Consider the following 12908-nt stretch of genomic DNA (forward strand, 5'->3'; position numbering starts at 1 on the left):
TCTTTTCTGACAGCCAAGATAACCTTTCTTTCCTGGAAGAAAAAAACCACAACTTTGTAAAGTGTGCATACACAAGGGAATTCTTTAACGTCTATTACTTCTGTACATGAAGATCTTACTAATACTTAGCTAAGTTTTAATTAATTATATTAATACTTAATAAAATCCTTTTAAAAAAACTCAAAACTCAAAGCTAAAACTATTTCTGTTTTCTCTATCTCATGAAAAAAATTTAAGTCTGTAGTAATCATTACAAGTGCTCTCTTCATTTCTCTAAGAAAAGTCTCATGGGTTCAGTAAGCATCTAAAACACCAAGACTTTCAGTTAGAGCATATATTTTATGCTTTTTTCATATAATGACTGACTGTGTTTAATTAGTATGTTTCAAAATTAAGTGAAAAATTAAAATCCTCAAAAAATTACTATGAGAAATTTTCAAAACCACTGAAAAGAAATAAAACATTTAAATGAAAATGCAGGTCTAGCAAGTGTCGGTCTGCATGTTCTTGAACAACACATGGCTTACCTGCAGCTCAAACACAATTTCTGTGCTTTAAATTACATTATCTGTCTGGCAACTGGACTGTACCACTGCACTGGTTGCCAGTCTACCAAATTCCTGGCCAGTGGGATGGGGTAAATCATCCCATGCTACAGATGCCAAGGTGATTCTTGGACCTAGTTACAGCCTCAGCTGGCAACAGAAACTTCAGAGAACAACTGGTTTCTTCAAATTATGAGTCACCCTGGATGTCTCACCCCCTTTACTTTTTCATGAGCAGAGTGCCCTCTGCCTCTCATGAGGCTGGAAGGGCCCCTGACCCACTACACTTGTTATAAAATGAGAAACTAAATAGCATCCATACCGTCCTTTAATTTGTTTCCAAGGATGCACACCATTGTTCTCTTCTTTCATAATCCGTGCCAAAATGCTGAGGAAAATGAAGTAACTGTTGCTGGAGTTGTACAGAGAAGGGATCTGTTGTTCGCAGCAGCAGCGTTTCACCAACTCAAGCATTGACAAAGAAGTCTTACTAATATATGCCAGATCCTTCAGACCAAGCCAAGGAACAGTAAAGCAGCTGTTCTAAAAGAATAGATGAAAACAGAAAATTTTATAAATAACAGTAACTGCCAATATTACAAAGGCAGTGAGATGCACTCATTAAACAAACAGCAAATTTAAGGATCCTGCCATTGACTAGATAGTTTCACAGAAGTATAGCAATCAAGCTTGGCTACAGGAAAATCAGAATTATTTGGCAAAAATCAAGGACTGTCTACACGCAATTCTACATTTTTATATATTCATCTACTTACCAGATTCTTGCTGTAATAATCCCAGAGTATGGTGACAACAGATAGGTTCAAATCCCAGAAACTACACAAAGTCAAACAGCACTGAAGATGCATTCGTAACTGTTCCTCTAGCACACCAGCCTTGAAAAGAAAGTAAGAAATTAATTGTAGGATACACAAAACCAGTACTACCAGACTATTCAAAGTAATGTTCCAATACAAAAGATATTTTAAATTATATACTGCAGAGTAAATAATCTGCTAATACAAGCAATGAACTCAAAAGCTGACAATTGCACCCTGCAAAACAGCCAGTGCTGGTTGATCCCAGAATCATAGAATGTCGGTCACCTAGGTCAGAAAAGACTTCTAAAAAGGTCCATAGGAAAGAAAATAGAGATTACTAAACAATTTGAACACAGTAAAGCATCTACGTTGTAATTGTGGGATAATGAAAGTGCAATTCTTATCATCCAGCTTTTGCTGACAAAAGTGAAATTTTACGGGAAATAGGATATTAAGAGCTCTATGCTCTGACTAAAATAATGTGTTTAACCCAGCCTATTTTAGGCATCTACTTTAGGATGCTAATTCCTATAAGTGCTTTACTCTCTCCACTGCCTGCAAAAGTGGTTTAATGGACCAACTTGCATGCAGTTGTCTTAAGTGTAGTCTCTTACATGCTTGAGTCTAACACTTCTACCCCATGGCAAGGGTGTGGGAAGTAGAGGATCTTTAAGGTCTTTTCCAAACCAAGCCATTCCATGATGCTATGACTTACAGTGCTATTTCTTATGACTTGCTATGTCTCTGAGTGGTGTTTTTTCCTGTTTTCAATGCCACACAAATGAGTCTCACTCATTAACTTGTCTCTACCTGGCTCTACATTCACGTGGAAAACTTGACTTGCTATACTTTATCACAACATTGCAAACAATTATGCAATCACCTACAGTAGCTTCTAACCACATCTGCCTTCTCTTCTCATGGACAATTAATGCAGGGTATATGGCTTCTAAAGTGGTACATTCCTAAAACAACTTGAAAGTTGAAAAGACATTTTCAGCTGTCACAGAAAATGATATATTAAAGACATTATGAATAAGATACAAAACCCAATGAAATAGGAAAGCAACTTTCCAGTAAAGACTCATTAAAAACATCCAGAGTAGTAATTCAAATGTAATAAAAATACCTACAGATGAAAGGTATACTCAAGTATTTTTTTTATATATGACATAACTATTAATTCAATAGACTTCCCCAAAAACAACCATCTTGCACCAAAAATAAGCGACAGAACAGCTGCTATTTTTTTTAATGAATAAAAGCAGGAGTCTTGTAAAACAAAAAAAACTGCAGCTGAAGATGTCTGTTTCTCTAGAGGAATTTACCCAGCTAAAAGGATGCAAAAAACCCAAACCAAACCAAAACAAACAAACCAAAACACACAACATTCAGAAAAGGAATGCGGTCTTGAAGTTGTATTTTGAGTCTAGGGTTACATCTAGGACCTAATTCAACAATGACTGCTTCAGTTAAATTAATTCAACAATAAACACAGCAGTTGAGCAGCTCCAATTTGAACCATTATTTATCTGTCCAACAATAGCTTTAGAACAGTTTCCAAAACCAAGACAGCACTGAAGGCTTTATCTCAAATTTAATATGAAAGAGTTATCCAGGCTTCAAATATCCCTGGGATTAATGGATTCTCTCATTGCTCTTTTGCTTAAAATGGTCTCTTTCACTGCTGGAAATAGTATCAGAACTCTTGAGGTAGTCAGTTTTTAATTTATCACAGAAGGGAAGAACACCTGATACTATCAAAATGATAGTACTATCTAAACATAACATTTTTCTCTTATGACCTCCTACTGTAGTAACAAAATTGCTTTTCCTGGAAACTCAAGAAATACTTCTCTATCTCTCTTAAGGTAAAATTAAACAAAAAATACAGCAAAAGTATAACAAAATTGAGGCAGAAATGAAACGGCACAAAGCATTTCTTTTCCAAAATGAGAAGTCTAATAAGACAGACTATTAGTTCTTCTGAACTAAAAAGCTTTTGATTTTCACAAGAAAACTTCATAAACACAAATTCCTCTTATACTGACAACCCATAAATTTAGTCAGTTTGATGTTGCCTAGTAGACAAATAAAATTATGATAATATTACTAGAACAACAATTTTTGGTTTGTAGTACAAAAGGAATTGTAAACCAGCTTTTTGTCTTCTTTTGGAAAAAAAAAATCAAAAAAAGATGGGAAACACCTCATATGACTAGCTTCCCAAAAAATGCCCTTTTTTGTGATAGAACTATGAAAAAACTCCCATGAGCAATTTTCTTCAACTCCTATTCATCTAGAATTTAAAAGGAGAATGATTTGTGGCTGAAGAACTCAGCTGTTGGTCAACTGTTTGAAGTTGAAAGGATGTATCAAAGGAAGAAGCACACTACACTTGCCCAGGTACCCATGATTACTTTTCACTGGGTCCTTTTGCTTCCTATCACTATTGATCCCGTAAGATGGACGGCACATTCATCTCTTTCCCTTGCTCAGCAGCAGGCTGACTGAATATTAAAGGAGTTCCTATCTGGAACAGGGCATTGTGGCACCCCTCGACCACCTTCACGTGGACATGCATGTCCTTCCTTTGGAGGTCTTCATCACACCAAAAATCCAGCATATCTTAGATTAATCCTTAGGCGCTCTACTGCCTGCATGTGGACCACTAAATGCAACCATATCACTGAAACTACCAAAATGCTGCAGATTTAACACTGGTTAGGTGTTTTTGTATCCCAATACTTCACTGTCCTAAGGATGTTAAAGCTAACTCCAGCTTTTGCTGCTTCATGATGGTCTGTTACCCTCAACAGCTGCAACAGTGCCTATTGAATTATCTTTTCACAGCATAGAATTTAAAGCTCACATGAAGAGAATCATTGGTAGGAGAGGGATTATCAATTAGCTTACAAACGTATGTTCTGCACCTTTTTTCAGATGCTTTTGAACACATAAAACTACATATACTTGATTTCTTCTTCATTTCCCCCCATTCAGTGTAATTGGCATTCTTCTGAGCATGTACAGTCTACAAGCTATAGGGAAATAAGTGAGTAACAAGCACAAAAAGATTGAGGTTGACGAACACAGTACTAAATATTATTAGTTTTTAAGTTCCCATATACCTAAAAATGAAGTTTTTAACTACCAACTCCTGCCCTCACTAGCAAACAAGTGATTCAGCACTATTATTTATTTTAATTTATTTTGCACAGCTATTGCTGTGCAACTTTAGTAGACAATAGGCTATATGCTGAAAAGGATGGCTCAAATAGGATTAACTAACAAAGTCATGTCAAGTGTTAATAGGCAGTATCAGCAGTTCTGTCCTGCTGTTCATTCGAAGAGTACTATTATGACTTTTGCTTTTTTCCCCACTTTTCCACATTCCATTTCATTATTGACTTCTTGATATCTCATTGCACTTCTCATTATTACGTTTTCTGGACTCAAAAATACTTAAGAGACGCAAAAGTCTAAGATAAAAGGTAGGAGTGGCCACGTGAAGCTGACAGATCAACAGAGAGATGGACAAGTCTACTGGCAAAAGAATTCTCTCTCCTAGACACCGTCAAGAAGGCTGCTGTTCAGGGACAGGGGGCATATTTCAATAAAGTCCTACATTCACTTGTGCATGCACATATAGGAATTAAAGGAGCACTTCCCTTGGACAGTTAACTCCATAATGCAAGAAAAAAATAATGAACAAATAAAAAAGGAAATAAACTAGATGGCCCTTTAGATGGTTGGTAATAGCTACAACCATGTCTTTAGCAAATGAGGGTTTGTTTTAATTCCAACAGTGGTTGCCTTTGGAAATTAAAACACATATTTGCTTCACATTACTGTGTCATGACTGGCTCAATATGCAAGTCTTCTGAACTTGGCTACTTAGCTGCCTTTCTAAACTGTCTACTGTTCAATAATTTCTTTAACAGAAGCATCAAATACTGTGTATTTTACATATAGTCTACTTCAAAGTAATCTTTATTCAAAATAATAAACACAAGAAAAGGGGATAATTTTGAAGAAAAGAACATTAACTACAAATGCCTTCTTACTGTGTCTCAGGTTGTTGCCATACAGAAGATGCAAACAGCAAGGTGGCTAATAAGCTACTCAGTTTTTATGCATGTTATCTAATTCTCTCCAATTTCTCTTGCAGAATGGTAAGCATCCAATAAGTAATGTCATCACTTATGGTTTTAATGTATATGCAGTTTATATTTTCGGTCATATACTGTAAAGTGATTCAAACAGATTTTATCTTTTAAGATGAAAGACTACATAGGCAAGCATTAAAGTTTATGTTTAGAGTATTGAACACCTGAAAAATCATGCTATCATTTCAACTCTCTTAACAGCCATAAATACTTTTTTGTTGAAAAGTTGTAACAAGCATTGTTCCATAGCCCAGCTTTAACTACAGTTGTTGCTGGTCTATGAGCAAGACAGTTACAATAATTAAAAAAACTGAAATAACTGATTCCCCTTCAGCTTTCAACAATGGAACTTTGCAGGATTTTTCTTAATTTCTTACCAAATGAAAAAATAAATTTCATAGACCAAATGAAAAAGTAAACACATTTATTCTTGTCTTAAACATACATAAAGAAATTATTTTTACAGGCATTGCCAATGCAACATTTGCAATTTGTACCATGCAACTTCAGAACAAATTTACCGAGCTACAATGCAACTTATTTTAAAAACTTGATGAACAGCATATTTAAAAGCATATTAAAAGGAGGTCAATTCTGACCTCTGGGCCATGAAGCACTGCATTAACAGTTCTGCAAAAAGAAAAATGATAAGGTATGAAATGAGTGCTCAGAAACTAGAACCTTATCAGTATAAGCTTGATTCAAGCCTGTAAGACAAATTGCTCAGCAAGGCAAGTCACCTTCCTGCTGTGATGAGGATATAGCTGAATTTTCAATGCAACTGACTATCTCCTTCATCATGTCTCCTCAACTTGATATCCTTACATTCAGTATCTGGTTTACATTTTCTAAGCATCCAGTTCTTATTCTGAATACATCTTGTCTGAGAAGCCATATACTACCCTTCCAGGATAATTATCTTTTTTTCTTTATCTGACAATTTAGCATCAAGCACAAGCACTTTAAAGCAAGTGGAACTGCTAACAAGGAGGGAACTGTACACTGTCATAGTTCAGCTACATCAAGGTTGTTCATTTACCAGTGATAAAAACACTACAACTCCAAAAATACACTTGTTAGTTGGACTTTGTTTCATGCACTGTCTTTTCCTGAAAGCATCCTTGACACTTTCCTTGTTCATTATTCTTTCCTTTATACACTTACTTGAGCATCAGTGGATTTTTTGAGGAGTTCTTCCACAAATTTCCAATTGGGTTCCTTCTGTTTCTGAAAAATAATTTTCAACATGAAATAGCATTTGTATCCCTTACAGGAAGTGGTATGTAATAACATGAAAGTTAAGCAAGCAAAATATTTCCAGAATTATTTAATTTCATGACAGAATACTGCAGACATCACCAAAAAGAACATTTTGTTATACAAATGTAATTGATTTCTGTCCTAAAAATTAGCCATCAGAAAGCTAATAAAAAGCAAAAATTAAAAAATATGCATCTTGAACCACTTTAAGTGACTCATTTGCAATCCCAACCTTCACTTTTAATGGAGAGGCAAAACATTCAGGCATTTTTTATTAGTCCAAGCAGTATGCCCTACAGTTTCTTTAATGTTCTGTAAAAAGGAAGCTGTAAGGGCTAAGAAGGAAGAAAAGGTACAATCGCACATTTTCTTGCCTTTTTTTTTTCATCTATTTATGCAAGGTGGGAAAGAAAAGGGTAGAAGGCTCTGCAACTAAGGCCATTTTCCCAGGGGAAAAAAAAAGGGGAGCAACCAGGCCAACATACTTACACTTCCAGGAGACTCAACAATTCTCTCTTACATTCAGCTATGTATATAGCTTCTGTAGATAAGCAGATGTATGAATATAGTACTTCCTGATGGAAGTACTGCCTGCCACACTTGTTCCCACCACAACTGTTAAGCCTTGTATATTATTCTGCAGATAGCTGTCCTTTAAAGTTCAGCTTAGAACTTACAATAAAGAGCATTTTATGCTTTGGTAATTGAAATATAACTACTTTCCAGCAGCAACACCACTGTGTTCCACACTCCTCTGCTACTGATTAAATTGGTTAATGGTGTGGCTTGGTGACAGTGTCACACAGAATTTCAGAAAGTACCAAGATAATTTAAAAATTTTAATTATTTTAAAGATGCTTAATACTCATCCAACAATCATTTTAAAGATGATTAATACTCATCCAACAATATTTGACTACTTGGTAACTTGACATTTTTGCACCACAAGAAAAAGAGAAAACTGAAAGACAAATGGAAGCAAGCCACAGTCCATACACTGTTTATGGAACAAATATAAATGAAAGGACAGAGCTACAGAAAGTTACACTAAAGCTGTGATTTCATGACACAGGAACTTGACTCGTGTCAGTTAAGAAATTCCCACTGCTGCTTCTTCATCCTGACAGCTCTTCTTTTCTCCTCACAGCTGTATAACATGCCAATGCTCAGTTATTCTGGTACTTGTGTTTGTGGGACAAACATTGTGCCATTGTGCCAAACATTGTGGGGCAAAAATTGTGCCAGAACAGCAGAAGACATACCATGCCTAGGGTGGTGAACAGGATTTAAGCCAAAGGCTCAGTATCATGAAGCCAGAACTAGCATTGTGCCAGGAGAGGACATTGCATCAACAGATAGCCAAGGAGTAAAGGCAGCACTTCAGTAACAGGTAAATCCAGGAAGTGAACCACCAGCATTTCCAGACAGATCTGGACGGTATTCACATCTGATTTTTGACTGTATTTTAGAGCCTCATGTTACGTGAATACACCTACAAACTGGCAACATCCTACTGCAGATTTCAAGTAAAGCTATGGAACTGCTAAAAGGCAAGTTTTGGCAGCAACAAGTAGCTATTAAAGGTAGGCTAAATGTCTATGGGAGCACTGAATGTTTGGATCAGCTGCTTAGAACATGTTTTTAGCAGTACCATAGACCAAGGACACATGCTTTATACAACAGGTGTTTATTGCCAAAGCTGCAGCTTGTTTGCAGTATGCAGATCACCTTACAAGATCTCAGAGTAAATGTAGGGCAAACTCCTGACACCAAGTGGGATTGATTACAAGAGTGCACCCAAGTTCAGCCTGAACTCAGGAAAGAAGGACTCCAACCACCTGCTGCACTCTTTTTAGTTACAACTGTATCTATATCTTAACAGACTTGCTTCATTCAAATCCCAATAGATTTATAGCCAACAGTATTCCCCTGCTGCACTGGCAATACGGCACAGCACCTGTTAACCATTGTTTACAATCTGCCCCTGTCAAAGCATACAAAGAACTTACATCTTTGACTCCAAACTGTGTGTCTTAAAACATCCTCCCTCTACCCCTAGAGAGTCCTAAAAAAAAATAAAAAATCAACAGAACCTGGAGACCTCACAGTGCATGGAAGTGCTGCTAAAACCAAAAACTTGAGCTGAGTTTGCAGGAAGAAACTTTTGCAAGGACTAACAGCTGCGTACCTGGAAAAGCCATATTAGGCTTCTTAGCTGGAAGTCCATGTTTGCATATCTTGCCACGTAGTCATTTGAGATTATTCTATTCAAAGGCAAGAATTCTTAGCCCCAAGTAACTCTGGCTATATTTCCTTAGCCCACAGGATATTGAAATTGACCCCTGCAATGTTCAGAAGTAGCAAATTTTCTCATCAGGTCCCATTTGAGTTTTAAATATACAAATCCTGCTTTTCAGAAGAGACAAGTGGGACCTGAACAGGGGAATATGGAAAGAGACACGTACTGTACATCCCTCAGAACAGTCTCTAAGAAACCTGTCCAAAATTTTCTAGTTTAAAAATATGGTTTCATGTATGTGAAATATATATTCAATATACATGAATCACTGCATATTTGAAATTGTGTTTTATGAGCTGAAGGGGAAAAATAAAAAGAAGCAAGTCTGAAACATACTTAGAATTTTAAAAGCTTTCATAACAACCTTACAGCCATGCAGACCACATTAAAAAATTGAAAATCTTCCGCAGGTGACACAGGCTTGGAGGCAATTTTTTCTACAGAGCACATGAATAACCATCATTGTGCCACATCACTCTTCCACTCCTGATCATAGTTAATTAAAAGAAAGCATGTGTCACAAAGCCATTGCATCATATCTTTCACCAACAAAACAGGACTATTGAGTCCTCATGTATTTCTACTGACGTCAAAAATTCATATCACAGAATGTTTTACCTTATAATGTTCAAAAAATATTTTGAGGTTGCAATTCAAGGAGGGGAACAGGACCTAAACAGATGGTTACCATCAGCTGTCTATGACAAATTATATTACTGTGGTGGGTGAAATGGCGGATGAAATGTTACAGATAAGATTTTCTTGCATGAGAACAGAGATCTCTGGACAAATCCATAGTAACACTCAAAAATGCAAAGCACAGCTAACAGCTCGAACAGAAAGACTACTGGAAACATCAAAAGAAGCATGCACAGGATGGTCTCATGATTCACAAATCAAGACTTGGAAATTCTCTTCTCCCAGGTGGGGTCTAAGGAAACACTACTATTTAATCTTGGCCAAGTCACTTTCTGGCACTGTGTCTCAGATTCCTATTTTAAAATGAGAACAACAGGAATCCTTTTTTTCCAGTCTACATCCTTTTTTTGGCTTATGAACATAATATAGTGCCTGGGGCAAAAAATAATCTCTCATGAGGCTAAATCCATAGTATCTATCAGAGTGAGATACAGGAAAAAGGCCTCAATGATAAAAGTAATCAGTTGTTACTGTATTTGGATTAAGGCATTAGCTACAAGAAAGCCAGTATAAATGTGTGCTTCACACCGACTTCTGCATTTCACCTGGAAATAACCTTTTCTCACTTTCTAAATTCCTCTAAGAAGCAGAATTCTACCTTGCAATGTAGTAATTCTATCTTCCAATGTCCCTCTATAATATGCTCTGGACTATGTCTCTCTCTCCCAACACGTAGTAAGGGGGGGCAAAAACAAGGGAAGCTTGAGACAACCTTCAATGTAACAAGACCTTACACTGTCTTAACTGCAAGCTTACACTGTATAAATGTGCAAGAAGTTGCTTCATTTTGCCACATGATAACAAGCAGCCTGCCATGGCCTCCTAAAGGATTTGTCAACTGGCAAACAGAAGCATAAGCATCCCACATAGGAATAGTCCTCCAGTGAACAGACAGGGTCGGTCATGAGTCTTTCAATGAAGTATTCAAGCACTGAAACACCTTTGCTACATTTAAAAACTTTTTTACAAATTTTTAGAGTAGAAAATCCAAGTAATTCCTAATTTTTTTAGAAAGTCTAATTTTACTTAGGATTGCAAGCATTCCCAGAATTTCAACACTTTGCTTTCATTCTCAATTTATAGACTTAATGCTTTTAAAGATCTAAAGACAAAAAGAGAGATTTCAAGTTACCAAAATTGCTCAACCTACATCATGATTCTTCCTTTCTTACAGATTTGCAGTTCACAAACATGTTTCCAGGTTTTAGCCTTTTATCCTAAACCACAGTATAGATTTTAACAGAAAGAGGGTACAGCCTTTCCAGTTTTAATATGCACTGTGAAATTACAAATAATAAAAGACAATTCACAACAAAGGGCAATTACACCCAGTTTGTGGAAGATGCCTTAGAGAGTTTATGCTTGGAAAATTAGGGAATATGGGCAACACAGCTGAAAGGTTAAAAAAGCCATCACACTAAAAAAAGCCAAAACCAATGAGACCACAACCTCCCCCTGCCCAAAAAAAGACCCCCAAAACCAAAACAAACAGAAAAAAAGAACAATAAGAAGATAAAAGAACAGAAGGACAAATGACAGAAGATGGCATGACCAGTCTCCCTAGTGCAAAAGAAACTGTCAGGGAGAAAAAACCCAGGCAAAACACATTACACCAAGAACACCCCAAACCCCTCAGTTTCTGGGTCTTCATCCATCTCACAGGCTTCTAACAAGCTTCCTCTGTAGACAATTAAGAAAAATTGTCAGATTTTTATACATCTGAAAATGGATGAATTGCCTCAGCAAGTACAAATTCCCTAAACTGAAACTTGAATTCAAGTAACACATCAATGTAAAAATCAAGCTGTATACACAAATACAAATGCATCTTATGATGTTATGGCTCTGATGCAAAGCCAATGCAATTAGACAGATAGAAATTTATCCAGAGCAGAGCTACCACTTCAGAAAAATAAGTGGCATTAATAACTGCACAGTCTGTTTGAGGTTTATACTTCACAAAGCACAAACTCATGTGCTCAATTCCTAAAACATCAAATCCAGTGAAGCATTTATGCTATAGGCAGACAATCTTAAAACATATGCTATGTCATTAAGTATATGCTACTGACTAGTTGAGATATTTCCCGTTTCCTTCACACAGTACTCTACTGAATATCCGGTAGGTAACATGAATCTGTCTGGGGCTCCTCGAACATCTATTGACTTGACAAAGTCTTAACACATCCAACATAAAACCAACTTCTTTTAAGGAGTATGAAGATTCCTGCATTACGGAACTAATTGTTTTCTGTCAACCAAAATAACTAAAGAGATCAAAACCAATTAAAATAACTCTTACGTATTTAGAAAAAAGCATACTCACCTTTTCATCTAGATTTCCATTACGGTCAAACTGGTAGAGTGGTGCCAGATGACACACAACCCACCAGCTAAAACTCAGTGGGTCTTTACAAAGAACTGTTTCAAACCCAGACACACTTTCAGAAGTACTTGGCCGTTCAAAGATGTTCTTTAGGGTTGTATTCACCAAGCTCCAGAAACACTGTAGAAAATGCAAAAGGTAATTTGAACTCTCTTCAACAACAAAACCTATGTTAATAATTTTCTCTACAACACTGCCCTATTGATTAATTTGCTTATATAGAGAACAAGCAAGATAACAGTCATTTAAAGAAAATAACAAAAAGCAGTGGTCAGTATTACCACAGAAAACTCAAGGCTACCTTAGAAAGTCCTCTCTCAAACGTCAGTAGGAAGCAACATGTAAAGATAAGCTTGGGCAGCAGGAGGAATTCAGTGCAATATTTCACAGACAAAATTACAAGCTGATGGATTGATGATATATACAGACAGGATGGTGCACCAATATGAACAAGAGGAAGGTGAGAGTTCTTCAACGAAGAATTGTTATATTTTTGAAAATCTTCTAGTGCTGATTAATTCTCATTGATTCAGACCCTTGCCTATATCACAGTATTTAAATCCTATGCCTATCATTCCTAGTTTTAAGGAAGCTCTCCAGGACTTCTCTGCATGTGTATTTCACCCACTTAGCTGGGTCCTGATCCTAACTTAGCTGCAATGTGTTCTTGCCAGTGCAAATGCTTAACAGTAACACAGTTTCACTTGTGCTGTCCACCTTTACATCTGT

General features: G+C 36.5%; 1 protein-coding gene across 1 annotated transcript in view; it reads right to left on the reverse strand.

The window, feature by feature from the left end:
* The window catches only part of MMS22L (MMS22 like, DNA repair protein), an 88496-nt gene that overhangs the window by 57231 nt on the left and 18357 nt on the right, over positions 1 to 12908 (reverse strand). Inside the window, exons 10-13 of the mRNA XM_066315162.1 lie at positions 12120 to 12299; positions 6700 to 6762; positions 1322 to 1441; positions 868 to 1088 (exon numbers count right to left, since the gene is read on the reverse strand). Of these exons, the coding sequence (XP_066171259.1) occupies positions 868 to 1088; positions 1322 to 1441; positions 6700 to 6762; positions 12120 to 12299 (584 nt within the window). The remainder of the gene's footprint in view (positions 1 to 867; positions 1089 to 1321; positions 1442 to 6699; positions 6763 to 12119; positions 12300 to 12908) is intronic.

The sequence above is a fragment of the Sylvia atricapilla genome, chromosome 3, assembly GCF_009819655.1.
Source record: "Sylvia atricapilla isolate bSylAtr1 chromosome 3, bSylAtr1.pri, whole genome shotgun sequence".
NCBI classification, from domain to species: domain Eukaryota; kingdom Metazoa; phylum Chordata; class Aves; order Passeriformes; family Sylviidae; genus Sylvia; species Sylvia atricapilla.